The 27,587-nt window shown below is 42.3% G+C and overlaps 1 protein-coding gene across 4 annotated transcripts in view; it reads right to left on the reverse strand.

The window, feature by feature from the left end:
* CNTN3 (contactin 3) overlaps positions 1-27,587 on the reverse strand; it is a 251,633-nt gene that overhangs the window by 176,011 nt on the left and 48,035 nt on the right. For all 4 annotated transcript variants that reach the window (XM_074957507.1, XM_074957506.1, XM_074957505.1 and 1 more), the window contains one exon: positions 18,541-18,657. In XM_074957507.1, coding sequence (XP_074813608.1) covers positions 18,541-18,595 — 55 coding nt within the window. In that variant the 5' untranslated portion in view covers positions 18,596-18,657. The remainder of the gene's footprint in view (positions 1-18,540; positions 18,658-27,587) is intronic.

Here is a 27,587-nt window from a genome sequence, read left to right on the forward strand (position 1 = left end):
TTAGGTTTGGTGGGTTCCTCCATTCAATTACCAGCCTCAGCCAAGGTTGTGGTCATTATAAGCGGCAGCTTGTTCAGAATTCAAACCGCTGTGGGCCTCAGACACTTAGGATGAACTTTCCCTGTCCAATATTCTCCAGAAAGCCTATAGCCCACTGATCACTGTGTGTTACGTATCCCACTCTGTGCTTGGTGTATGGAGAACCTGGCTCTGTTACAGGCCCCAGGTTAAGAAACTGGCTCTTTAGCTGTAGCTAGAGACTCATGCATTCAGATCTGGAGGTCCCTGGATTAGAGCTAAGTGATTTTTTTTTTTGGAGGGTGGGGTGGCAAACACATTTCACAGAAAAACGCAATTTTTATGACTCTGAAAGTATTCATAAAGTTGGGTCAAATCTGATTGATCCTTTTGGCTGAAAAAAATGAAAATTAATAAAAAAAAGTTGAAATGTTTCACTTTCACTATTTCAAAACATGTGACTTGAATGGCATTTTGTTTTCAAATTTTGCCAAGTTAAAAACAAAAGTGAAAACACCCAAAATTGACAGAATTAAAACAAAAATCCGAGGAAAAAAATGTTTTGGGTCAAGCAAAAAGTCTCAGTGAACTTGAAATTAGTTTTAAAAAAAAATTTTGTTTCAAGTTGACCCACAAGTGTTTGAGTTGATTTGAATAAAGTTTTTCTGAGTTTTTCAAATTGACCAAGAAATTCAGTTAGAATCAATCTGGATTTTTCAGTTCAGCTGCCAAAGCCAAAAAATCCATTGTTTCTCAGTTCTACCCGGGATCATTCCTCAGTGTGTCAAGCAACACAGCTGCCATTACACTACATAGCACTGCTGGAGATTCTGCTGCTGGAGCTGCAATGCCAGATCCTTGGCTCCACTAACCAGCTTTTTCAGGTTTGCCCCTGAGTATGGTGAATCTCTTGGTGGTGTAGAGCAGTGGTTTTCAAAAAAATTTTCTGGTGACCCAGTTGAACAAAATTGTTGATACCCGTGACCCAACGGAGCTGGGGAGGAGAGGTTTGGGTGTGGGAGGAGCTCAGGGCTGGGGCAGAGGGTTGGGGTGCAGGGGTGAGGGCAGCGGGGTGGGGCCGGGAATGAGGGTTCAGGGTGTGGGAGCAGGCTCTAGGATGGGGCAGGGGGTTGGGTGTGGGATGGGGGCAGGGCTCTGGCCTGGGGGGGACAGGCTCTGGGGCGCAGGAAGGGGCTCCAGGTTTGGGGGGGGGGCTCAGGGCTGAGGCAGGGGATTGGGGTGCGGGCTTACCTCAGGCAGCTCCTGGTCAGAGGCGCAGTGGGGGTGCTAAGGCAGGGTTCCTGCCTGTCCTGGCACCACAGACCACGCTGCGCCTCGGAAGCGGCCAGCAGCAGGTCCAGCTCCTAGGTGGAGGTGCACAGCTCTCTCCCACAGGCACCACCCCCGCAGTTCCCATTGGCCACTTCCAGGGCACAGCGCAGTCTCAGAACAGGTAGGGATTTAGCCGGGCAGCCTTAGCCAGGCAGCACTGCCAACAGAACTTTTAACGGCCCAGTCGGCGGTGCTGACCAGAGCCACCATGACCCAGTGCCTTACATTCCACAACCCAGTACTGGGTCACGACCCACAGTTTGAAAACCACTAGTGTAGAGAGCCAGTATAGCATCTCCATGACACCCCAACTCCTGGTCAACTGACACAGGGGGTGTCCATGAAGAAAAAAGAGTTATGGCTGAAACACTGCTACACTCTGATGGTGCTAGCTACTAAAGATATTGCTTGTTGATGTGGGCAAATGGATGAATTTCAGAAGGGCCTGGGGCTGCTCTCAGAGCCCAACAACACTGGTCACACCCTGAGAACCTAAAAAGTTTAATGAAGGAACTTTGGCTCATACTCTAGACTTGCTGTACCAGGGAATGTGAGACTCAGAATTTAAATAAACTACTAGATACTTGGTTAATTAAATTCTGCTTCTCCAAATCCCCCCACAGTTTCAAATGGACAATATTATTCAATTACTTTTCTAATCTGTTGTGCAGCGTGTGCTGTTAACACAGCTGCCACGTTTCACTCTGGAGAGGACAAGAGAAGTCCTGGATGAAGCAATTCTGCTCGGTAGTGTGTACACGAGTTTGTTACATTTATAAAGTGTTTTGCTATCCCTCAGCCTGGAGGGGTACTGTGTACCCGATGAAGTGAGCTGTAGCTCACGAAAGCTTATGCTCAAATAACTTGGTTAGTCTCTAAGGTGCCACAAGTACTCCTCTTCTTTTTGTGAATTCCGGCTAACACGGCTGCTACTCTGAAACCTGTGTAAAATATAAGATTATTAAACCACTCCTGTTCCCTCCTTCCTCTAATGTAATGGAAGGATATATTTGCAAGCAGGTAAGAGACCATTACTGACAAGAAATGGAAAAGATCTTATCAATTCCTTATAACATTCAGTTCACTGTAGCACAGTTTGGAGACAGATTTTTTTTTCCCCAAAAACAGCCCCACTTCCTTTTATGCCTTAGAAATAACGGTGTGCTTTTAGTGCCACTTGGACACTTCCCCTTAGATACCGCTTAGAGCTGGATTTTTCTCAAGGACTCACTGTTGGCCTAACTCATCTCGTATTAATCTCACCCTTAAGCAATACTAGCTGAATCCACAACAATGCCCAGCGAAGTGACAGGCATAACACAGGATACCAGACTGGGGCTGTGCTGGGGAAGAAGTTAAATGCAGTGAGGCCCTTTCTCTCTTACTAGAAGAGTAGGGCTCCCCAAGACACTTGCCAGCTCATGCCAAGGCCCCAAGGTCTCAACTGAATGCTGACAAATACATAGCCAGAACCAGTCTGGCTAACCTGCGTCTCAGTATTGTTAAAATAGGTATTAGAGTTTTATAAAAATGTGTTTTGTTTTTAGACTTTATGGAATGCTGGTAAGTTGCTACATGCACTTATCTTGTTTATATCAACTATTACCTTATAACTTGGGATACAGATAGGTGTGTGCTCTGTAACTGTAAATCATCAAACAGGAAAGGAGCATTAACAAGTGTTAATACTAGTTTCCAACAGGAGGTGTTATCTTCTGCCCAATAAAAAAGGCCCATCAGCACCAGAGGAACCACTGCAGAACATCAGAGGACAAAAGACTGTTGATTGCTCTCCACTCCTGATTCCCCATGAATTGGCGAATTCCTCCTTCCTGCTGAAATGGCAACTGGAAGCAGAATGGGGGAAGGACTAAAAAGGCCTAACAAGGAGGAATTTAACACACCCAGAACCTTTTGTCCTAGTCTAGACATGTCATTAGTGGACTCCCCTTACCCCTTCCTCACACCTTGGAAGCCATGCTAATGTTTAGGTCTCTCACGGTAGTGCCGAAGGATACCCGATACCCAAGGTCACCAAGCAAGAATTAGGGTTGACTATGCTGGATACTGTACAACCAACCAACCAACCAATGATTCCTTGCACCCAGATCATTCAGAATCTAAAATGTAGGCAGTACCTAGGTAGTGAATAACCAAACACGGGAAGGGAGCAATTGCAACAAACACAGATAGATGCACTTGCATAGAAGTTAGTAGGCTTAAATATGCCATGTGGAAAAATCTTCAAAGGGGAACATCAAATAAACAGCTAGATTATGTTCTTCACACAATATGTATATTTCTGACCCAGGTGTTAACTCCTTTTCAAATGGGTTTGAACCTGTGTACACATTGCAGGATTGCAGAAGCGAGAGTTAAAAATGCACTCTCCAGCTCCTCTAGCAAGTCTTCAGTGCTCCATCTGTATGCAGCAGCATCAATCCATAAACACTGCCAGAAGTGGTGTCAAAGTCTACCCACCCACTGGCACCTTGTGGCCATTCCAGCAAGTGGGTGGCAATTAGGGAGATTGCTTCCTCTTCAGAAACAAGTGGTCCCATCAGGGGACTCTTGGCACTACTGCTTCTTTTGCTGCTTCACTGCTCTTTCCAAAATGATGAATTTCCTCAATTCCAGGATGCATCCTGTTGTCACTAATGATGATGTCAACAATACCATCAGATCTCTTGTCGTGCCAACCATGGTACTTGGCGAATTTTGCTAATGTCTTTTTAGACATCTGTTTCCCTTCCTTCGCTTTCTTATCTGGAATACAAAGATACCCCTCGCTCCCTGTATATGGAACATCACCATAGCCATTTCACAAGGATTAGAAGTTACGCAATCAAATACAAGTTGCCCTCAGCCCCCACTCGTCATTCCAGGGCTTAGCATATCGCTAACAAGAAAAGAAAGTTTGATGAGTCTCCAATCACTGCAGAATCATAGGACTCGAAGGGACCTTGAGAGGTCATCTAGTCCAGTCCCCTGCATTCATGGCAGGACTAACTATTATCTAAAACATCCCTGACAGGTTTGTGTCTAACCTGTTCTTAACAATCTTCAACGACGGAGATTCCACAACCTCCCTAGGCAATTTATTCCAGTGCTTAACTACCCTGACAGTTGGGAAGTTTTTCCCACTGTCCAATCTAAACCATCGTTGCTGCAACTTAATTAAGCCTGTTACTTCTTGTCTTATCCTCAAAGGTGAAGGAGAACAATTTTTGTCTCTCCTCCTTGTAACAACCTTTTATGTACTTGAAAACTGTTATGTCCCTTCTCAGTCTTCTCTTTCCTGACTAAACAAACCCAATTTTTTTCAATCTTCCTTCATAGGTCATGTTTTCTAGACCTTTAATCATTTTTGCTGCTCTTCTCTGGACTTTCTCCAATTTGTCCACATCTTTCCTGAAATGTAGTGCCCAGAGCTTGGCACACTATTCCCGTTGAGACCCAGTCAGCATGGAGTAGAGCGAAAGAATTACTTCTCATGTCTTGCTTATAACACTCCTGTTAATCCATTCCAGAATGATGTTTGCTTTTCTTGCAACAGTGTTACACTTTTGATTCCTACTTAGCTTGTGACCATTAGGACCCCCAGATCCCTTCTGCAGTACTCCTTCCTAGGCAGTCATTTACCATTCTGTATGTGTGCATGTATTAATTTGTGGACAGATTAACACATCTGTGACTGCATCAGGCTGTGCCTAAGCACGTTTTTTATATCAACAGGATTGCTGACCAAGTATTAGTACATTTACTGTTCTATCAAAGTAGTACACACGGGTTTGGTTTGATTATTTTGGTAACGAGATCCTTTAAAGGGAATACAATGTACTTCTATGGTACATCTAGTCTTGGTTTCAGTATATTTTAGTCAGTATGAAGCCCATGTATAAGGTCTGCCCCTTAACAAAACCGATATGCAGGCATTATCAAAGTAATACAATGTTGTTGGCTCTGAAGGCCAGGATGCCTATGGGATTCTTTGCAGAGTTTCCTTGATCAATCACTGTCTTTTATATTGTGCCCTTAGAAGCCCAGAATGCTTTACTACAGAACTGCAGTACAAAGATTCTTTGCAGAATCCATGATGTGAATTTCTGCAATTTGCGAAAGGTCACTATTCATTTTAGCAGACACCGCTAACTACATTAAAAAGCAAGACGAAAAAAATATATATTGCTTTTTTGATGTGTTTTGGATTTACATTTCTAATTGTAAGATAATGGCAGCTAAGGTTAGAAATCCCCTTATAAATCAGTAAGAACACTTAGGATTTGATTTCGTCATTTGTTTAAAGAACACAATTAAAATATAGAAGAGGCACTGCTGTTTATGAAATTGAAAGGCAACAAATATAATACTAATAAAAAGAGATAATCTTTACACAACACTATCAACCTGTGGAACTTACTGCCATATGATAAGCTTAAGGCAATGAGTAGAATGTTTAAAAGGATTAGATAGACATTTATATGGATAGTGAGAACATCTACAGTTGTGCATAGAGGATTACATTTACTTTAATTTAATATAAACCCTGATGTGACTATCTGATGAGGTTAGGAAGAAACACTCCTTAAGGACAAATTATTCCATAAGAATTCACTATAGGAGAATGGATTCTGGATTAGATGGACATCTGGCCTGATCCTATGTTTGAATGGAATCACACATTATACTACATATTGTTTATTTTGACAGATCTGTATTTGGGTACATGGGCAAACATTTTCTTATCTGGGCTTCTGGAAAATATGATCAGTGTTTCACACCCCTCCCAATATTTAGTCTCACCATGTTCTTTTAGCCTTCAAATCTGGAAAAATTGCATCATCATTTGTGCAGTTCTGTCTTAACCAACTGTTTAGAAGGCAGCATGAGTCTAGTTTACCTCCAGATAGTCCTTGAGCAATGGCAAATACATTTGAAGTAACAGAGGACAATTTTTAGGATGTTCTCAATCTGATCATGCTGTTCCACTTTTCACTGATCTGTATGGACAGATCTGACATTTATAGATTTTAAGGCGAAACGGAACCATTGTGATCATCCAGTCTGACCTCCTGCTTAACAGAGGCCATAGACCTTCCCTAAATTAATTCCTGCTTCTGGTCCAATAGTTGTGGATGAACTAGAGCATAGATCTAGAAAAACATCCAATCTTATTTAAACATCACTAGTGATGGGGAATCCACCACAAAATGGTGGATAAATTGTTCCAACAATTAACGACCTCACTGTTATCTGAGACCAGAATGGAGCTCTTGGAATCAAATTCCATACTGACAGGCATTGCTTCAGTTGCATTACAAAGAGTGGAAGTCATGACAACCTAGGGTGACCAATGTCCCAATTTTCTAGGGACAGTCCTGATATTCAGGGTTTTTTGCTATATAGACACCTCTTACCCCCAAACCCATCCCAATTTTTCCACACTTTCTATCTGGTCACCCTATGATAGGCACTCAAAACAATTTAGCTTTTAGTGTTTCACTGACATATTTAGCAATGCACAGGCACACACACATTTTATCAGCAGCACCACAAATTGAGGAAGGCCCAGAAATGTAAAGTCAAACAGTACTCTAAAGTTTCTCATTTCGAAAACAGCTTTTACTTCATTTCTCATATTTCACACAAAATGAAAACGAGAGCTGAGAAGATCATCTTATCTATTTCTGGGACTATACAGAGCACAATGGCTTTCAACTGCAAAATTCAAGATGTGTGGCTCTTCTTTTTTGTACTTCTCTGAAGAGTCATCCAAAAAGAAAATGAACTAAAAAGTGCATCTTTCTGCTTCCAAAAATGTTTTGTTATCTGGGTCTGGTGATCTATATAACATGATCTTTGATGGAGAGTAATGGGAACTGACTTCAACATGTGAGGCACCATTAAACTATCAATCAGTGATGTGCCCGTGAAACTTACCAAATACAGAAGTATAGTGCAATGAAAATGTTCAAACTCACTAATTTAACCAGTATTTCAAGATTATGGCCCAGTACCCCGACGAAGGTAAAGACGTGTATAGTGCAGCTCAGAGAAAGCATCACAAAGGTGCCTTTTGAACTCTCCTGATCCTGGGTTTGTCTCCCAGGATAATTTTGTGTAGTCAGAAGGCTGTACTAAATTACATCAGCTGCCAATGGGACCCTGGGCCATTAAAGCAGCTAGGAATCAACGGGCACAGATAAGCCTTGGTCAAATCAGTACACTGGCTGAAGGGAGGAGAGTGTTGTATGACATATAATGCCAGCTCTATGCCACCAGAAGATAACTCTGCAATTGGATGATCATCCCATGGCCAGCTATGCCGGCTCCTCACCCTGATTCTGCCTGTGATGCAGTTACATAGAGGATGTATCACCCCCCACGAACTTGGCCAATGATGCTGCATGCGAATTTCTTTTAAGCACGTTTCTCTTTTTAATAATTCAAGTTAATGCAGTCATGACTATAGTTTAACTCATGCTGCACAGAAGATTTCTCATAACACCATTCCTTTCCTAGGTACTCATGTTTTATTACAGTAGCATATGGTCTCTGTATTCAGGCTGTTTTACATTCACTAAATGTAGTAACTGTGCTTTTGGCTGTGGTTGTTCCTTCCAATTAAGCTACAGGCTATTGAATCCTACCCAGAATTCAGCTAACATTGTGCAGCACTTCAGAGAGTGGAACGGAAGGTTAATAGGTAAATAACCGGAACATCTAAAAAGTATGATGAAGGAAATCTAACAATTTATAGAGCTTGTACTAATAATGAATCATTCTTGCCCACAAGCACAAAATGCTTGATTCCATCCAGTAATGACAATCTCAGTTACAAGGAAATACTTTAGCAATGTAGTTGGCCACACTGGGGGTAGGCAAACAGAGGGGGCCTTCTAAAATTAGTGAAGTAAAATAGTCTTCAATATGTTCGGGTTGGTCTCTTCAAACGGAAGCTATTTACTCAGAGTAGTCTTTTGTACAGGATTCACTGTATTGTTGTCCTAAAATACCTTCATCATTACACTGAAAGTTGCCTCCTGCAGGGGCCTTTTACAAAAATTCCGACAGCCTTAAAAAAAAGTCTTAAATTGAGGTCAAAATGAACGCTTGAAAGTTCCAGAAATCAAAGCAATCCTCAGAAAAATGAACTGAATAACTCAAGGGATTGTAAATGGGACACAGATCCTTTCAGCTCCACATCCTTGGGTCAAAAATGGTCCAGGTTAACAATGGCTGAAAGTCCAATTTAATGGTTCTTTAGTGTTCTGAGTGCAGTTTCCTGGAGAGCTGTGGTGAAATCTCAAACCTACTGAAGTCAATGGGACCTTTTCAATGAGCCGAGGATTTCACCTGAGGTGTCCACTGCACTATGCCACCTGTGGCAGCAACTAACATGACACTGAGCTGGCTGCGTACTCCTTGAAGTGGCTTCTCCATATCTGTGTTGGGGCACGCTGGCAGGATAGTGTTTTGTTGTTGTAAAAAGTCTTCTCTTCACCCTCTTCAAATTTCTCTTTCTGGTGCTTTCTCCCTGTCCCCCACACCTCCCTCTTCTTCCCAGCCTTTAATCCCTCCAAACAGGCTTCAAATCTTGTCCACTCCCTTTTAAGGGCTTGGTGCTACACCAGCTCTCTCTCCTCCCCTTTCTTACACCTTGTGCCCACTCCTCCACTTTTGTTCTGCAGTGAGACAGAATAGGGATGTGAAGCCAATAGTCAGCAAGAAGAGGAGGGAAAGTCAGCTGCCATGCATCCCACACACACTGCACAAACACTGCAAGAGCAAAACTCTAGTGTCAAATACTATTTACTTTTTATTTTAAAGTGAACCTCCCAATAGCCCTACACCAGGGAGCAAGACAACCATGCGAAAAGGTAGCAAAGTCAGGAATCTAGTCAGTCACTCTTAGCACAAACACAGGTTTTCTCTAAGCAAGTCCTCTTTTATTTCACTGTCTTAGATACTTACATGGTCCCCATCATTATACTATCTAGCACCTCACAATCTTCACGTGCATTTACCTTCACAACACCTCTGTAGAGCAGTACTATTATCCCCACATCACAGACAAGGAACGGTGCTACGGAGAGACTAAGTGACCTGCCCAAGGTTACACAGGAAGCCTGTGGTGGAGCATGGAATTGATCCCAGGTCTCTCAAAACACAGGCTAGCACCCTAACCACTGGACCATCCTTCCCCTTTTGTCTCCTTCTCTACACATTTTAACTCAGTCTTATTTTCGGAGAGGTTTGCTTTGGCTTTTTTTTCTTCCAGCCTCTTATTGGTTTTGTAAAGCACCTTGTACCTTAAAGTGCTAAATACCCATCACTGCCCTACCTAAGGTAAACTGCAAAAAAATACATACACGTAACCGATGAGATGTTGATATAGCTATCTATTTAAAAAGTAAGGGCCCAGGGCTCTTCTTTTCTCTCGCTCGGGCATTCTCACATCACCACTTTGATAAACTGTCAAGATTTCAATGGGATAAACCAAAAGCAATTCAAGACTAAGGATATTGCAATAGCAGAGCTAATTTGAAATAAGTGTATCTGTACAAACAAAGAATGTCAAGATTTATAAAGCCAAGATCAATGACATCTTCATTTCTCTAGAAATGATGCTATCACAATGCTAAATTGCAAAAAATCTTTGGTGGGGGTGGGGGGGAATTGCAGTGATTTCAGTTTATGGACAAAACACCTAAAATTGCTTCTTCCAGTAACATACTCAGATTCCCCCAATATCTGTCTTAATGATAATTAAAGGACGATTTTAAAAATGTGCTTAATCATGCGCTTGATGCTTATAGTTCATTTTTATTAAAGTCTGTCTGTATATAATCTAAATTGCAGCATTACATAGAAGATTTTTAAAAGTTCACTTTAAAGGCTATCAAGTTTTCTCAAACAGTTCAGATAAAAGGGTGATCCAGGACTTAGACTTAGTTGAGCTCAGTTACAGCAAGGAAGCTTGAACTCTGCCTTCCCAAATTATGCCTGGCTCTGCCTCAGGTCTTCAAAAATACTGATGATAAACAGATGCAGTATTACTGCTAACAGCTATTCAGCAGCATTAGGTCCAATGCTTCTACTATTGATGCTCAAGGATTCCAGCAGACCCACTCCATCAAACCACTTGGGATATGGTAATGTAAAAGCAGTACACTTGCAGGCCAAAGAGAGGCTCAAGTGACACCACCAACACCCACCACTATCCAATTGACTTTATTCGTTGGACACACTCTACAGCTGACTCCACTACCCACGTTGTGATACATGATGGATTAGCAAACTGCAGTAGGTAACAGTTGTAGAAGGGGCAAAGGAAGAAAAAAGTGGAAATGAGACATGGCATTGGGGTCACTGAAGGGAGTCTAAGGGCAACAGGAGGAGGAAAAGGAGAGAAAGGGAGAACAGGAAAGTGGAGGAGGGAAAAGGATTAGTGTCATGTTGAATACCTTTCCTTCTTCCTCCCACCTTTGTCTGGATTATATTTTGCCTTAGTTTATGAAGTCATTCACTCAGGGACCCGCTTTCTAACAAGTATGTAATTTGTATAGAACAATTAATGAGTATAGCATATGTATTATCAATCCTTTAGGAGCAGTCTCATGCACTGAGGTGGCTATTTGTATTACGGTGGCACCCATAGTCCTCAGTCACGATTTAAGGCCCCATTGTGCTTGGAACTGTACAAATACACAGTCTCTGCTCTGAAGAGGTAACCATCTAAATGGACAACATAGACAAAGGGTGGGTGAAAGGAAAGTTTGTTCTCCCCTTACAGGGAGGGCACTACATCACAGAGATTGAGTAAACTGCACAAGGTCACAGAGGGCTGTGGCAGAACCAGAAACTAAACCTAGCTCTCCTGAGTCAGTGGCTTAATCCAGACATGAGTCTTCCTCCCTGTACATCTCAGCTTCCAATACCAATGAGGTAAGAAGTGTCAGTTTTGCATTTAGCTCTGATTTAGATGTAAAGGGCCAAGTCCATTCCTGCTTATCGTAACTCTGCTGATTTCACAACTGCAGCAATAGAGTTAAATTAAGGAAGAATCTGAGCAAATGTAATTGGAGAACACAAATTACACTGTGCGCCACTAATCTGAATGGAACACAAGTACATGCCACGAATGCTGATGGGGCAGGTTTTTGGTTTGGGCTTTTTTTTTTTTAAATTGATATTGTCAATGAATTAAAATTGAATATAAAAAGCAATTGCTTATTTAAAAGTCTTTTTATCATACCCAGATGATTACTTATAGAAAATTAAGGACTTAATTTTATCTGTCATCAATTTTATTCATATGCCGTTAGAGCTAGGAACTAAAAGAATGGAGTGGCTTAAAAAAAAAACCAAGAGTTTCTTCTAAGTCAGTGTTTAATGCTGCTAAAGTTGACAATAAATTAATACTGTAAAATGTTTTTGAAGATGAATAATTTGTAAAAAGCATTAGCTAAAATTGCAGTCTGCAAGAGACATAATATTCTCCACATTAAATCACTTGCACCTCAAGCACTAATGGTTCATTCATTGGCATTGCACTCATAAATTGTAAGTTAAATATTTCAGCCCAAAACTTAATTGATTAATAACCACATGTTGCAGTCTGTGGCTAGGATATTGTTCTGTGAAATATCAGAAAAAGGCCCACTGCTGTTGATATAAACTCTGCAAGTCATTGTTTTATTCAGGAAATCGGCTTATAAATAGCACATTTTGGCTTGCTCCTCTCATACTGTATCTTTTACTGAAATTCTCTTTGTACAGAACTAGAACATGCATTTCTATAATTATTCAGTATGCGAGTAGGTATGTCCGTTTGAACTCAGAATGCTATATACAACATGGATTAGAACAAATTACCTTGCAGTTTATGCTGAATCCTGAGAATTACAGTTCTCCATAAACAGTAAAACTAAGACTTGCTTTCAAATGTAAGACACCTTTAAAGATAACCCAAAGGGCTAAGATGACATGAAATAACTTTTTTTTTTAAAAGAGCACAACGTTTTTCAATAGATGGACTCCTTTCACTTTATCAAGAGGCCATGTACTTCTCCAAATGAAGTCATTTCTAGGGCTAAAAAGCTCAGTGTGTAGTGCTGAGGATGCTAAAGGAATAGCTGTAGAGGATTAGGCATTGAGCTTCATAGTTATTGGAGTGTTCATTTGTGCAAGCTATTTAGCTGGTTTTCTCTGCAACTTTCTGCATCTTGAAGCTGCGTGAAGCCAAATAAAATCATCAACAAACAGTGTGGCAGACCAACTGATTATACCCATTACCAGCTTTCTGGATGATAAAGACAAAATTTTTAGGAATAAGTTTATTTTAGGTGCCCCAATTTTTGGGGCAGCCAGCTCCAGTCACCTTAAAAGGGCTTACTTTTCAGAATTTTCTGTTTGCTTTGTGAAACTCGTGCTCCCCTCTTCTGGGCATTGTCCTAAAGTGTTAACCTTCGTTATTATGTGTGACGGTCCCCCCCACCCCAAGGCTTTATGGAAATATGCTTATGAATGTATAGATGACATAACTGGAATATGCTTTATGCTAGATATGCCATGTAACATGTCTACATAAAGGTTATGATCTACTGAATATATTCATCCTATTTCTATGCATGTGTCATTGTTGTATTCGGACTTGTCTGATTTTAAATAACCTTAATAAGGCATTTGGTCAGCTTCTTTAGAAAGGAATTTGCAAAGTTAAGTGCCCAATCAAGAAGCATTTAATGAACAAAGAATGTTGGAAGGCTCCAATCCACGTAAGAAGTCTTCCTGGAGACATTCAAGATACCATGGGGGGAATGGCTGCTGCCTGTAAAAAACTGAGTCATGCATGGACGTGTGACTTGCCCAGGTGACTCCAAAACTCCATCGTGGAGCTGGACTTTGCACAGGAGAGAGGAGGGGGTCTCCACCCACAAGAGAAAGTCTGTTTAGGCCTGTGAGAGACTCCTCCATTTTGTCTTCAGCTGGCTAAAGAGGTAGCCTCTCCACCCCCACGGATACCTGAAAGAAACTGGGAGAAAGGACAGTAACTGCAGGGGGTGTGAGTGATTGCTGGACCAAGACTAGAAGGAGACTAGTCTGTAAAAGGAAGCTTACTGGGTGAGGTTTTTAACTGTATTCAGTTTTCTTAGACATAGACTTGTGTGTTCTATTTTATTTTGCTTTGTAATTCACTTTGTTCTGTCTGTTACTACTTGGAACCACTTAAATCCTACTTTCTGTATTTAATAAAATCACTTTTTACTTATTAATTAACCCAGAGTATGTATTAATACCTGTGGGAGCAAACAGCTGTGCATCTCTTTCTATCAGTGTTATAGAGGGCGAACAATTTATGAGTTTACCTTGTATAAGCTTTATACAGGGTAAAACGGATTTATTTGGGGTTTGGACCCCACTGGGAGTTGGGCATCTGAGTGTTAAAGACAGGAACACTTCTTAAGTTGCTTTCAGTTAAATCTGCGCTTTGGGGTATGTGGTTCAGACCCTGGGTCTGTGTTGGAGCAGATGGGCGTGTCTGGCTCAACAAGACATGGTGCTGGAGTCCCAAGCTGGCAGGGAAAGCAGGGGCAGAAGTAGTCTTGGCACATCAGTTGGCAGCCCCAAGGAGGTTTCTGTGATCCAACCCATCACAGTATGTCAATGTTATCTCAGCTGTAAAAGAGTTACCCTTCCATTACAACATATTTAAATAAATATTTGATCCACAAAATCTGCATTTGGGCACACTTGTGCATATTAACAAGAGATTGCTCATTTCAGACAATTCCTTTAAACCTTTATGAGGTGCTACTGAATACGTTATAGATATGTTGATCATACTGTAACATCTTGCATTTTTTCAAGCATTTCCCTACTACAGGAGAGCATCTGAGTAGATATTTTCCATAGGCAGAACTCTTAGTAGGTTAATTAACTTTTCCCTTTGTTTCTTTCCTAAGTTTTGGACGGTAGCATACAGTACCTTTTAATGCAATATCCAATTCTTTAAAATGGACAATCAATATAGCATGTGTAAGAAGCCAAGGCTATGAACATTCTTACTGCCTATCTATAAACCATTAGACAGGTGCAGCCAAGGACATAATATATATGAATCACAAATTAGCAGTGTTACCATGGAGCACAAAGTATTCATTTAAATAAAGAGAGTTATTTAAACTTGGACAAACTTTAATCATATTAAACACAACAGCATTGTACCTGCACAGTGCTTTTCCATACACTACACTCTACTGCATGACATTAATTATAAAGCATGAAAGAGATCCCTATGGTACTCTTAGACCTTCTCAAGCCATTCCAGAATCCAATACCATTTATATTCCTGAAAATTAGGATGTAAAAAGAAAAATCAAATTTAATTATCATTTAACTAACATTAAAATCAAGCAGCATAAGCATCATTAATTCCACAAGAAGAGACTCCCGGTACAAGTAATGCCGCAAACAAAGACTTTAAAGCCAAAAATGACTAGTAATTGTGGAACAACAGGAAAAAACCTAGCTCAGTTGACCTGAAAGCACCACTAGTCACACACAGCAATGCTGTAACTAACACGAATTCATTCATTATACTATAAACAACACACGTTTCTGTTTCAGGAGAAGTGTCATTTATGACAAGACAGACATTCACACATAGTTTGTATTTACATAAGAAACAATTTCCTAATGACAAAACAAAAACAACATCCATTGGGAATATGAGGCTCAAATATGACTTGTTCTTTACAAAATCTTGATTATTTAGAGTAAACAGGGTAATTGTAATCTTTGTTTACTTTGTACATGAATTGATAACATTCTGCCTTTGAACATTAACTCTGTTAAATAGAGAACCTGTAACATCTTTGAATGTTAACCCCTGTTAGACAAGTTACTGATTATCCATGCATATTGCAGGTTTTTACCAAAATACAACGGGTACTGTTGCATTTGACCCTGCAAGTAATTCCCCAAAAGTAGCAAAGGTAAAAGAATCCTGGAATGAGTTGGCAGGTGGGTAACACAAACTGATTTTGTTTTAAATTGTAAATATATTTATAACCTTAAAATAACTGTACATACATTGATTAGACAAATCCTAGCAGGTAATATGCCTAGGGGAGATCTGGTCAGCAAGTGTCTCATCCCATCCCCCCACCCTTCCCTATGGGAAAAAAATTGACAAATGAAAAAAAAATTGATTTTATAGAAATTTTGCAGGGAAACTTTTGACTGTTTATTGAAAATGCCAGAAATCTGAAAACTAAACATTCTTGGCTGAAAAATTTTCCATTTTGGAGTTTTTAATTAAAAAAGTCATAATTTTCCACACAAAAAACCTTCCTGCAAAAATTGTTAGTAAAATCCCAAACTTTTGGTTTGACATTTTTGACAAAACGCAGCAGAGGGAGAATAGAGAGAACCAAAAAAGGTTGTTCAGATTTCCCCTACCCCGCTCAATGAAAAATGACCTCCCCTTAATTTCTTTTGACATTTTCCAGTTTCTCAAAGAAAAATTGGGAGGGTTCCTTGATTTTTCCTTCCTTTTTCCTCCTTGTTGCCTCCCCCACTTTTCCAGGGGAGGAAAAGTGGTTGAGGAGGGGGAAAAGAAGGGGAAAGAGAAAGAGGGGAAATGGAAAAAATCAGAACATTTTCATAGACATTTTTTTTTAAAAGGAAATTTTTAATGGATAAATGCTTACCTCTTTCCAAACTGCTCTTGGGGATAATCCGATGGAAAATTAGCTATCCATACCCTGGCTCCTCCACCCAACCTTTGTGGTGGATGTTCTTCAGGCTCTGAAGATGGGAACTGCAAAGGGACAAGCTAATGCAGACCCCAGGGATAAGGGGGCAAGCTCCATATGCTGGTTTTGAATAAGTTAGTACCCACACAGTGAGAATGTGGGCCCCACAGCAGAGGATGTGGTGGAACCTTCGGCTGATGGCTTTGGGTTGTAGTTGCAGCCTTTGGCCACCACAGGCCACTGCTCCCAGCTTGATGAGCTCCTCCAGGGCAGAGCCTCATCTTCCAGGTTTTGAACATGCTGCTGAACAGCAAACCAGGCAGGGTAAGCAGGGAGGAGATCCACACAACAACATCCTCCTCAGCAGCATCCCAAGATTTCCCGCAGTATGGAAGTGACTCCCTGCGGCCCTCTCCCTTCTATCCTAATGCTATAGGACTTCCTGTGGACCCCAAGGAAGACAGATAGTTGTAGGGCCCCAGACGCAACAGACCATGAGGTGGAAAGGAGAGTGTGCCTGGGGTAAGCACTAGAGACACAGGAGACGCTGACTGCCAGATGGGAACTAAGGAGAAGAAAAAGAGAAGGGCAAAGTTATACCCATTGGTCTGCAGGTGATGAGGGAGGGGAAGGCCCCCTAATTTGAGTGTTAATTCATAACCAGAAGGCAGCCCTAAAAAGAAAGGCAGTTCGTATTTCTAAACATCATGGGATTTTCTTGTCTAATGTTTGAATTCATGGCGTTCGTGCTACTAGTACCCCCGCTTTGCAAATGGGGAAAAACTGAGTCCCAGGGAGGTTACCTGACTTGCCCGAGGTCACACTGCAAGTCTGCAGCAGCGTCAGGAGCAGAACACAGGTCTCCTGGGTCTCAGTCTCGTGCCCTGAAGTGCTCCAACTTCTTATGTGCCCACATCCCTAATCCAGCACACCCTTCTGCACACCAATTAGCACTGCCACCAGCCAGAATATAGGCATATGTTAATAGTGCTTTTGCAGAGAATAAACGCCCTCTGTTTGGTGTAGGTCCCGAATCTGGCCCATAGTCTGCTTATAGATTTTATGTTTAGAGCCGCCTTTCATGTTTTAAAGAAAAAACAACTGCATTTCTCCTAAAGAGAGTTTTTGTTCCAGATGTAGGAATTTTGCCTGCAGACATTATTTCTGCAATTAATACACCACTTCAGAAATAACAGATTTCTTCTCCTCCTTCACTTCAACAGGCATCACTACAGTCAATCACCAGATCTTGCTCTTCAGAGGGATCGTCTTTAGAGGCCCAGTTTAGCAAGACAAATGACTCTAAATTCACATTCATGTGTCCAGATGTAAAAGCCTATGAGGGAGATCATCCGTTCAGGGTTTTCAACAGGGCAGGAATGTGTTTGCTGGAGACTAGCCCTCTGCCACTTCAGATCTCTTCTCTACTTCTGTAGTCAGTCTGTTACCTGTGCTCTGCCTTGACTTGCCAAGTGATTTATTGAAAAGGAATTTGTCTTTTCTCTTCTCTCATTGCAGATTCGAGTACATCCAAGAGCCTTACTGAATGAGGTGGCTCAAAACAACACTGAACTTCTTTGGGATGACCACTGATATTAGAACAATAAAAACACACTGACACTACAATTGTTGGATGGAGAATGTGTGTGTTGGGTAGGAGGGTGGCAGGGCATCTATGGGCACTGTGGGCGAATTCTGATTTTTGCAATCCCAGTGAAGTCAAATAAGCAGTGAAGTCACTGTGGATGTGGTTACCAGGATGTAGCTACAAAGGACAAGATAGGGCTCTTTGTTCCTTTCCACCTTCTGAGATGATTAGAGATTGTAAACAAGAACCACACAGAACACAAGACCACAAAGCAAAATTAGGAGCCGCTGCTGACCTCAATGAAGCAAAGAATGAAATGGTAGAAAAGTTAAGGTCACAGCAGGAGAGCAGAACTCTAAGGCATCAAAAGCTCCAGGCACTGTGAATTAGTTAGGCTGCCAGAGTGGGAAAAGCCAGCCTACAAGTTGTGAACTGGTGTGGTGAGAGTAGTAGTATCCTTTGTGAACAGACCCATTCTGAAGTATATGGAGTTGTAACAAAAGCTGAAGCAGTCTGCCTGGGTAATATACTGAAGTGCAACATTTCCCATCTAAATTTAATACCCACAGGATTTTTTTTTCAAAATATTTGCACAGCTACAACATAAGCATAACTAACAACATCTGCAATAACATCAAATCTTTTACCTGTTTGAATAGTGTGGCCCAATGTAACAAATGAATAGAGCAGTTATTTAGAATACTATTGACATTTTAAATTCTACAATGCATGTTTGACTCCTATATAGTTTAGCTTGGCATTTTCAATTTTTTTTTTCCTTAAAGAAGTGACCAAATTACAGTTCTAATTTAGAAGTTAGAGATTATCATATATCATTACCTCCAAGGCAGCCAATGAATGAAAGCAGGAACAACTGTTTCCACGGTAGCACCATCTTCAATTTCCAAAAGTTAGTAACTCTTATCCAGCCACAGTCTTCCACGCAAAGCCTTTAATCTGTTAAAACAATATATACACACACAAAGTGTGATCACAGGATTCAAATGAAAACCTCGTTTCCTTATGAAAGCACTTTTTAATAATGGCAGATTGAGTCACTTAAATCCTTAGAAATTACTCTCTTTTCTATTTAGGGCTCAATCATGAGCCATAGAAGAGCGCAAACCTATAATTAGAAGTGCAATATAGTGCAGAGTTGCTTGGAAATTAAGAAAACACACGGGCACGCATGTGAGTTTGTTCCCCCTCACGTTCATGTAAATAGCATGCTAATATAAAAGCAATATAGATGCAATAAGGCCCCAATCCAGCCATGCAGTTAAGTACGTGCACAGTTCCAATCCCAGTTTGATTTAGTGGGACTACTTGAGCACAAAGTTCAGTGTGTGCTTTAGCTGCTTTGCTGGATTGGAGCCTAAAACTACACAGACAGATTACACGGGATGCAAAGAACAGCAGAGCTGCCCAGTTCCCGTCACCGGCTGATGGGAGATGTGCTCAGCTTTAGAGGTGGTTTGGGATTCTCTCTCCCCCCCCAATTTGCTTCCATCCATTTCTTTCCTTCCACTTCCTCATTCCTCACCTCCTGCTATTCCTGCCACTGGAAACATGGGAAAACTAGCCAGCACCACTCCTCTCCCTAGGGTTAGTATGATCTTCAAGTGTTCTTACCTCTGTCTGACTCATGATAAGAATGGGAAACCAATCCTCACTCAGAGGACCATAGGAGAGGCAAAGGAAAGAACCCTCCACTGATCTGTGCTGATCTCACTAGCACTGGGGTCTCAAGTACTACCAGAGGTTACTTCATTTCAAAGTATGAAAAGGCACGAGAGGCAAATAGCAATGAAACTGAATCAGTGTCCAAGCTGCTGTTACATGCACAGCTCTTATTCCACTTGTATTGTCACCATTATGCTGGCAATCACTGTAACACATGTAAAAAACAATAAAATTGATGTTGCCAAGGTTTTATTTATGCTTATGTTGCAGAATTTTGCACTGAGGATACATAACCACACTGTAATGGTTGTGGAGGGGGAACTGGAGATTTTAGCAATTGAGCAAGACACAACTGGGGTATGTGGTACCTTTGACAGGCAGTTTAGGATTGCAAGATACATTTAATAGTGCCTTCATCAGGTTTCAGCACCAACATCCCTTCTGAGATGAACAGGGCAGTTTGCAAGTCTCCGAACTATTGTTTTAGGATGTCTGTACACTCTGGCAGACAATTTCCCATCAGTTTATTCTCTGCTCACATTTGGAAAAATTGTTTGTGGCAATAAGCAACATTTGTTGTGTTCCATATGGACATTACTTTAACGTTGCCAAGTCAAGCGCTCAAATATTAGGTTGCCAGAGATTCGGTCCACTTGTGCGCATGTATTATGACACAGTCTTTAAATTCCATTATCACTGACTACTTTTTCCATGGGATCCCTACCTCATTCAGGGCATAGGATGAAGATGCTCAAGGTATGAATCAGGGCTGTGTAGTGAAGGAGACTTGTCTGTAGGACCCATTTTATTTGGTGCAGAAGCTGCAAGGTGTGTAGCAAATGAGGCAGGGGGCTATAAGAAGAGAAAGGATGGTCCTGAGTGATTGACCGTGCAACCTTAATAACGTTCTTTTAACATAGTTTGTGTAACTTCCTAGGTTTCTTAGGGGAAAAAAAAGGCAAACTAAAAAACCAGAAATTCCATCCTGTGGCATCATATTGACATCCACATGGGGCAGCAACAGGGTTGGGAACTTTAGATCCACCACACAGACTTCTGCTACTTGAACTAGCAGAATAATTGACAGAGGAGTAGGGTGACATCCTCTGTGTGGACCAGCACTAGAGGGGAATGGGACACATCACCAGTGGCTTTCACAGATATCTGCTGAGAGCAGATGAATGGTGCGACTCGGAATCTTGGGTTCCAATCTATGCTCTGGCTCACAAACCCTTCTGCCTCTTTCACCCCAAGCTTTTCCCCTTCTGCCTACTCCCCTCTAACCTGTCCCTGTCGTTTCTCTTTCCCATCCCATCTTTTCATCCCAGTCCTAGTCTCCTTGTCTAGCCAGTTCCAGTCCTGTCCCCTCCCCAATCCACCCTGACTCCTTGTCCCCAGACTCTTTGGACAGCCAGTCACAGTTGCCTCCTCTCCCCACAGCTCCTGTGCCAATCACAGGTGTCCCTAATCCCCCGCAACTGGCCCCTAGTCCCCCCCACTGTTTCCCTCACCAGCTTCAGTCCCCCTGCCTCCCTGTTCCAGCCTTGACACCACCACCCCCAGTTCGAGTTTCTCTCTACTTTCCCTCCCACCCCCAGTCTCACCAGGATCCTTATCCCAGTTTACTCCTTTCCTTTCAAACCTCACCCTATACCCGGCTCTTGTGCCCAATATATTTGAGTCAGGCAGATGTCACTGCCTGGGCTCCAGCAGGGGGAGATGTCAATGAGTGCCCAGCAGAGAAAGCTCCCTTCTTTCAGTTCTAGTTCCCAGCCGCAGCCCAGCGGAGAGTATCCAGGAATAGCAGTTACAGGGAAAGCCCCGCTGGACCCCCTGGGCTCAGGTATGCTCGGTCACTCTGTGGGAACGTTGCATGTGCAGTTTGGTCAGCAGTAGGAGCTGAGATAGGTTCGAATGGGCTCTGCAAGGATGCAATCCTCAGAGATTTCAGTTGTTAAACTCTAAGAAGTTCTGCTGAGCATGTGCAACGGGTGACTTTTTCCAAAGGCTGATAACTTGGCCATATTTGAGTGGTTTTTCACAGGAACACCAAAAGGCACCTCCCTGATACAAAGGTGCCCCGACAAATTTCAAATTTCTGCTCTAAAGCATATGGCACTAGAGCATCTCAAAGGAAAGTTTTCCAGCATATTTGTAAAGGGCAAAACAAAGTATTTTCCCCTATCCTTGTTCTCAGAAACAGCTCAAACATTTTGGCTGAACTGTTCCAAAACAATTCAGCCTGAAGCAGACATCTGGCGTGGGAAATTTCAACCTGAATGGTTAAAATTTGGCAAAGCTACACAAGCAGCTGAAAATTTCAAGTAGGAAGTGTTGAACAACCTTAATAATATGCAGTGCTGACAGCCCCACTATAATAAGCTTATATCCGAACAAACAACTCTCCAGCAAGGGTTGGATTCTGCACAAAGCCCCAGACAGGCTTGTGGAACAATCGCCCTCCCATTTATGATCCCTGCAGAGAACCTCCCCTGCCTTTCACAACTGCATAACATCTGTGTGGCAACTACAGTGATTGTCCACATATTCAGGGGACACCATCATAGGGCCTAATCACATCAGCCACACTATCAGAGGCTCGTTCACCTGCACATCTACCAATGTGATCTATGCCATCATGTGCCAGCAATGCCCCTCTGCCATGTGCATTGGCCAAATTGCAAGGTCTCTACGTAAAAGAATAAATGGACACAAATCAGACGTCAAGAATTATAACATTCAAAAACCAGTCGCAGAACACTTCAATCTCTTTGGTCACTCGATTACAGACCTAAAAGAGGCAATTCTTCCAAAAAAAAAAAACTTTAGAAACAGACTCCAACAAGAGACTGCTGAATTGGAATTAATTTGAAAACTGGATACAATTAACTTAGGATTGAATAAAGACTGGGAGTGGATGGGTCATTACACAAAGTAAAACTATTTCCCCATGTTTATTCCCCCACCGCCACCCCCACCCCCCGTTCCTCAGATGTTCTTGTCAACTGCTGGAAGTGGCCCACCTTGATTATCACTACAAAAGGTTTCCCCACCCCGCCCCGCTCTTCTGCTGGTAATAGCTCACCTTACCTGATCACTCTGCTTACAGTGTGTAAGGTAACACCCATTGTTTCATGTTCTCTGTGTATATAAATCTCCCCACTGTATTTTCCACTGAATGCATCCGACGAAGTGAGCTGTAGCTCACGAATGTTCATGCTCAAATAAATTTGTTAGTCTCTAAGGTGCCACAGGTCCTCCTTTTCTTTTTGCGGACACAGACTAACACGGCTGCTACTCTGAAACCAGTGATTGTTATGTAGTTCAGGCTAAATTCTCATGCTCTGACACTGAAAGCAACTTACTCCATGAGTTGTTCCAGTGACATTACATACAGAGCAAGGTGCTGCTCAACGTGAGTAAAGATACCAGAATGTTGTCCTATCTTAGGAAAATATTTAATTTTCGTGGTTTTTAAAACAATTTAGAAGTTGGATGTTAGGAATGTTCCCAGCAGCTCTCTGTGGGCCACCACTTCTCCGTGACCACAGTTTGAGAGCCACTGATCTAAACTATGGTAGGTACCATATGTAGGTTAGGCTAACGTATGAGGAAACAATTTACCACATGGAAAAGCCACTAAAGTTTTAGGCCTTATACTATGCTCCTCACTGTGGCATCTGAAAGCAGCCAGATAAATATTACAATCCCAGATAACTCTTTGTAAGACAAAAAAACCTAATAACTCTTTCTACCTCTGAAGCTACAAAATTAAAATCAGATGTAAGCACTGAAGGTACCATATAAACAATCACAGACAAAGAGGTGATCAATTCCAGTATTAATATTTACAGTTTTAAAACCAAGAAAAGAATCTCCTTCAAAGAAGGAAAATCAAAACTTTTTGTTCTTTTGTTGCAACAATGTATTCACATCGTGTTTGCCTTTAAAGTATTCCCCAAATGCAATATATATGTTGACAAGCACATCCTTCCAGATGTCAAGCAAACTGAAACACTGGTGACCAAATCACAAAATCCCAACCACGCTGCTTTAGGACTTCCTGTTCTTTTGTGGCAGATGCTTTCTGTACTTGTCCTATACCATGACATACTGTACTGAATTTATGCTAGGGAAGGCATACATAATATATTGAAACGCATTCATAATTGTAATGACGTGGAAGGAATTTGAAATTCAGAATGGGCAACAGCTCAAATGTTCGAGCTCACTTGACTTAGAGCAACCTCCAGTAAAAATGAGCAAAGGGATTAGGGTTTGCTTAAATTCTATTGATGTGACAGCTGCATGACAAACGTATTTTTTTTGTACAAGCCAAAACCCTGAAGCAATGTTGTGTGGCAAGAGAATTTACCACACATTTGACTATTTCTCCTGCCTATAAAGGAAATCCCCGAGCCCCATGATTAAGAAACAAATACCACTGGGAACATTAAGCTATAGAAGAACCCCCTCCACACCAGAAACATGAGAACTACGAAGCACTAATAGTACTGTGCCGTGTACGTTGCTGCTGCAGTGATTTTACACAAATGTATTGAAAAAAAGTGGACTAAATACCGTTACACGTGGAACACTGTGGTACAACGGCATTCACATAAGTCACCGTGCTGTAATTGCATAGTAAGTTTGCAGCGCACAACGAGCTAAACAGTCAGTGGGTCTGATGTTGTGCGGGGTGAATGGGACGTCAGGCTGCTCAGCAACTTGCTGAGGTTCTAAGACAGTAAAATCAAACACATGACAAGCACAGCGTATCTGGTTCCATGCAGGACATAGGGAGATTGAGGAGGAGGAGCAGGCAGGAAGGACTGCTCAAAGAGGTGCTTTTAAAAGTGGGATATTAAAGAGGACACCAAGTGCTTTGCAGGCAGAGAGAGGGAACTGTTTCAGGCATAGAAGAAGCAGAGTATTTTTGAGGAGGGGCAACGCGATGAAGGGAACAGTAAAGCTAAAGGATTGGGAGAAGCATAGGGAATGGAATGGCTGGAGAGGAGAGCTTAAGTCGGTGCTTCACACGGGGGAGCTGGACAGGAAAAAGTGACAGTAACCATAGTAAGAGGTGAGCAGAGCATGGAAAACAGGTTTTCGAGTAGGAAAGGGAAGGAAGATCTTCCAAAGAGGGAAACAGAATCAGCAAGCCCTGGGAGTGGGAAGGAGAGGGAAGGTTAAAGGTTACACAGCTTGTGCAAAAGCAAAAGATAATGGAGTTGTCAACGGAGATAAAGAAGGGAGAGACAAACGTTTAATACTTTCCAGCTAATCTTTGGGGAGAGCTCATTTCCAGGGTTTTGGCTGGGTTGGACCACGTGGGGAGAGGGTGCAGGGTGAAGTTCTGGTAGGCAGAGCGGAGCCAAGGCCATGCTTTCTCCTCCAGCATACATATCAATGATCCTGATTCCCTACTGCTACCTGGGGGCACCTCATCTGAGAGGTCAGAAAACAAAACCCATCACAGCAGCAGTTGTGGCCGGGAGAAAGGAGGAACCAGCATAATGTTAGCCAAGTGGGAGAGCAGGTGGCTAGCAAGCAAAGAAAAGGAAGGATGGGGATGCTTCCTGGTATGGGAAACTTTATTTGTTTTGTAAATATGGTCAAGAGAAGGTCAAGAGAGACAAAAAGAAAAGCAGTACTTGTGGCACCTTAGAGACTAACCAATCTCTAAGATGCCACAAGTACTCCTTTTCTTTTTGCGAATACAGACTAACATGGCTGCTACTCTGAAGGGAGACAAAGTGAACACTGTGGGTATGGGGTTCCTATTAGGGTGAGTGTAGAATAGAGGACAGGGAGATAGGAACAGAATTCATTTGGTCCCCACCGCTCAACATGAAAGCGCTCACGTTTGCCCTAGGATTTGAAGAATGCTATTAAGACTGGAAGATTTGAAATTAGGCCCACCATGCCAGCTGTCCTTGGGAGATCATGTGATGTAAAAGCCCAAGAGGGAGCATACAGGAGGTAGGACGCTGTGCCTTGCATCTGTCCTTGCTCCTAGCTGTGTTGCCAATCAGCTGAGAGATTCAAATTTACAAGAATCCTGAACTCGAAAACTCACTCCCCTGACAAAAGAACAGCGCCAGTGGAGAGAGTGGAGGGATAGTAAATGTGCCCATCGGCATACTGCTCATGTTAGCACACTGGGTTTTGTCCTTGCTGACTTGATTAGCTGAAATAATACCCACGCTGGAGCCCAGCCTTCTGGAGTGATGAGAGCTTTATACAGCATCAGCCAGCTTCTAATAAATCTTACAGGGATTACGATTGTGCCTTTCAACTTTAGCAACTTGCTTTTCCATTTAGCAACAGTGATTAGGGACAAATTTTTATGATGAAATAATTTTACTAGTCATGTAAAATTATACACTGTACAATTATACCCAAAAAAACCTCTGTGCTGTGGCACTTTTAACAAAGACTGGGAAAGGGAACTCATAGATAACTCAGAAATGGTTGCCTGGATTCTAGAACCTTTTTTAAATGCTTCGGGAAAGAGGAAAGCATGAAAACTGCATGAGGTCCCAAAAGCACTGTTCTGAGGAAGTTAAGAAACTGAAACTAGAGTTTTAGGAAGGACGAGTCACTCTAAACCTTGACTACAGTGCTGCTAGTGTCCCATGAATACCTGCAGAAAGCATGCTAGCTTGTCAACTAATTAACCCTTTGGAGCTGAAATGAAATTGTCATGCTTTGCAGGGGTGGCCAACCTGAGCCTGAGAAGGAGCCAGAATTTACCAAAGAGCCACAGTAATACGTCAGCAGCCCACATCAGCCCCCCACAGCCCACCCCAGCACCTCCTGCCTGTGGCAGCCCTGCCAATCAGCACCTCCCCCTCCCCTCCGCGTGCCTTCTGCCCACCGCAATCAGCTGTTTCAGTGTACAGGAGGCTCTGGGATGGAGGGGGGAGGAGCAAGGGTGCAGCAGGCTCGGGGAGGGGGGCCTTGGGGTAAGGGGTGGAGAGTGGGTGGGGCCTGGGGCTGAGCAGTGGAAAGTTGGCTCCTGTAGCTCCAGCCCCGGAGTCAGTGCCTATGAAAGGAGCCGCATATTCACTTCTGAAGAGCCGCATGCGGCTCCGGAGCCACAGCTTGGCCACCCCTGTTTTGTTTGGTCTGCCCAGAAGCATTTTTTTTTTTAAGCTTGGCCATCTCTGTATTACCTAAAAGTTCACCTCTCCAGTGTTTCCGCTATTCAAAATGTTGCACTTAATATTGCAGCAAGGTACAATTTCCTGCCATATAATTGCACATCCATGTCTACTAAAAAAATAATTTCTTCATATGCATTCATTATACTGTATATTTGCTTGTCTATTTCCCTTTAGCAATAATCTCCCAGTAAGATCTTTTGACAAATAATGAGACATCATGGTAAAAGTCTCTTGAACCTCCTCCTCCCTTTCACTAAAAATAGCAGTTTTCAGATTTAAACAGAGATGTTCAAGAAATCTGTGCTCTATTAAATTTGCCAAGTCAGTGCACTGTTGTTCTGCATATTTCAGGGTTCTAGAAGCATGGACATCACATAGCCACTTTGTTCCTACAAACTAACAACACTGTAGGCTGGATTAGACCTTTTAGGAACAGCCCTGATCTGGAGGCAGTGCAGAACTACCCTACACAGAGGTTGCGTGGGGAAGGATTGTGCCTTTAAGGTCAAGGAGAGGTGTGCGGTACAGCCTGCACAATACATAACCCTATCTGAAGGTCAGTGTGGAGGGAGGTGAGGCCCTCACTTCCTTCATGACCAAAAAACCCCAAAAAACAGTCTATCTTAAGCAGGAGGCATTAACTGAAGAAAGCAGCTACAATTACAACAACTAACTGGCTTCCATACAACTCATGTTCCAGCTTTGTCTTCCTTGTTTACCAGGGGCCACATCTTGTCTGGAACCCTGAACAGCACACGAGACCTCTTACAGCCAAATGATATACAGTGTAAACATCATTACACCTCCCACGGGTCCCTTGTGCAGCTCTGGTCATCTCCAAGGCATAGAGAAGGAAACATCCTTGCACTTCTTTTAGGAGGGACTGCAACTGCCCGTACGTGGGCCACATATGGATAAGGGTCAACAACAATCCAGCACTATTATGTGTCACATTAAAAAGTTATTCTCTTTTCCTCAGCTGAGTAGCAGACACCAATAAGGGGAGGAGGAGAATATTCCAGTATGTATTTCAGT

This window comes from Natator depressus, chromosome 7 (assembly GCF_965152275.1).
Source record: "Natator depressus isolate rNatDep1 chromosome 7, rNatDep2.hap1, whole genome shotgun sequence".
Classification (NCBI taxonomy): domain Eukaryota; kingdom Metazoa; phylum Chordata; order Testudines; family Cheloniidae; genus Natator; species Natator depressus.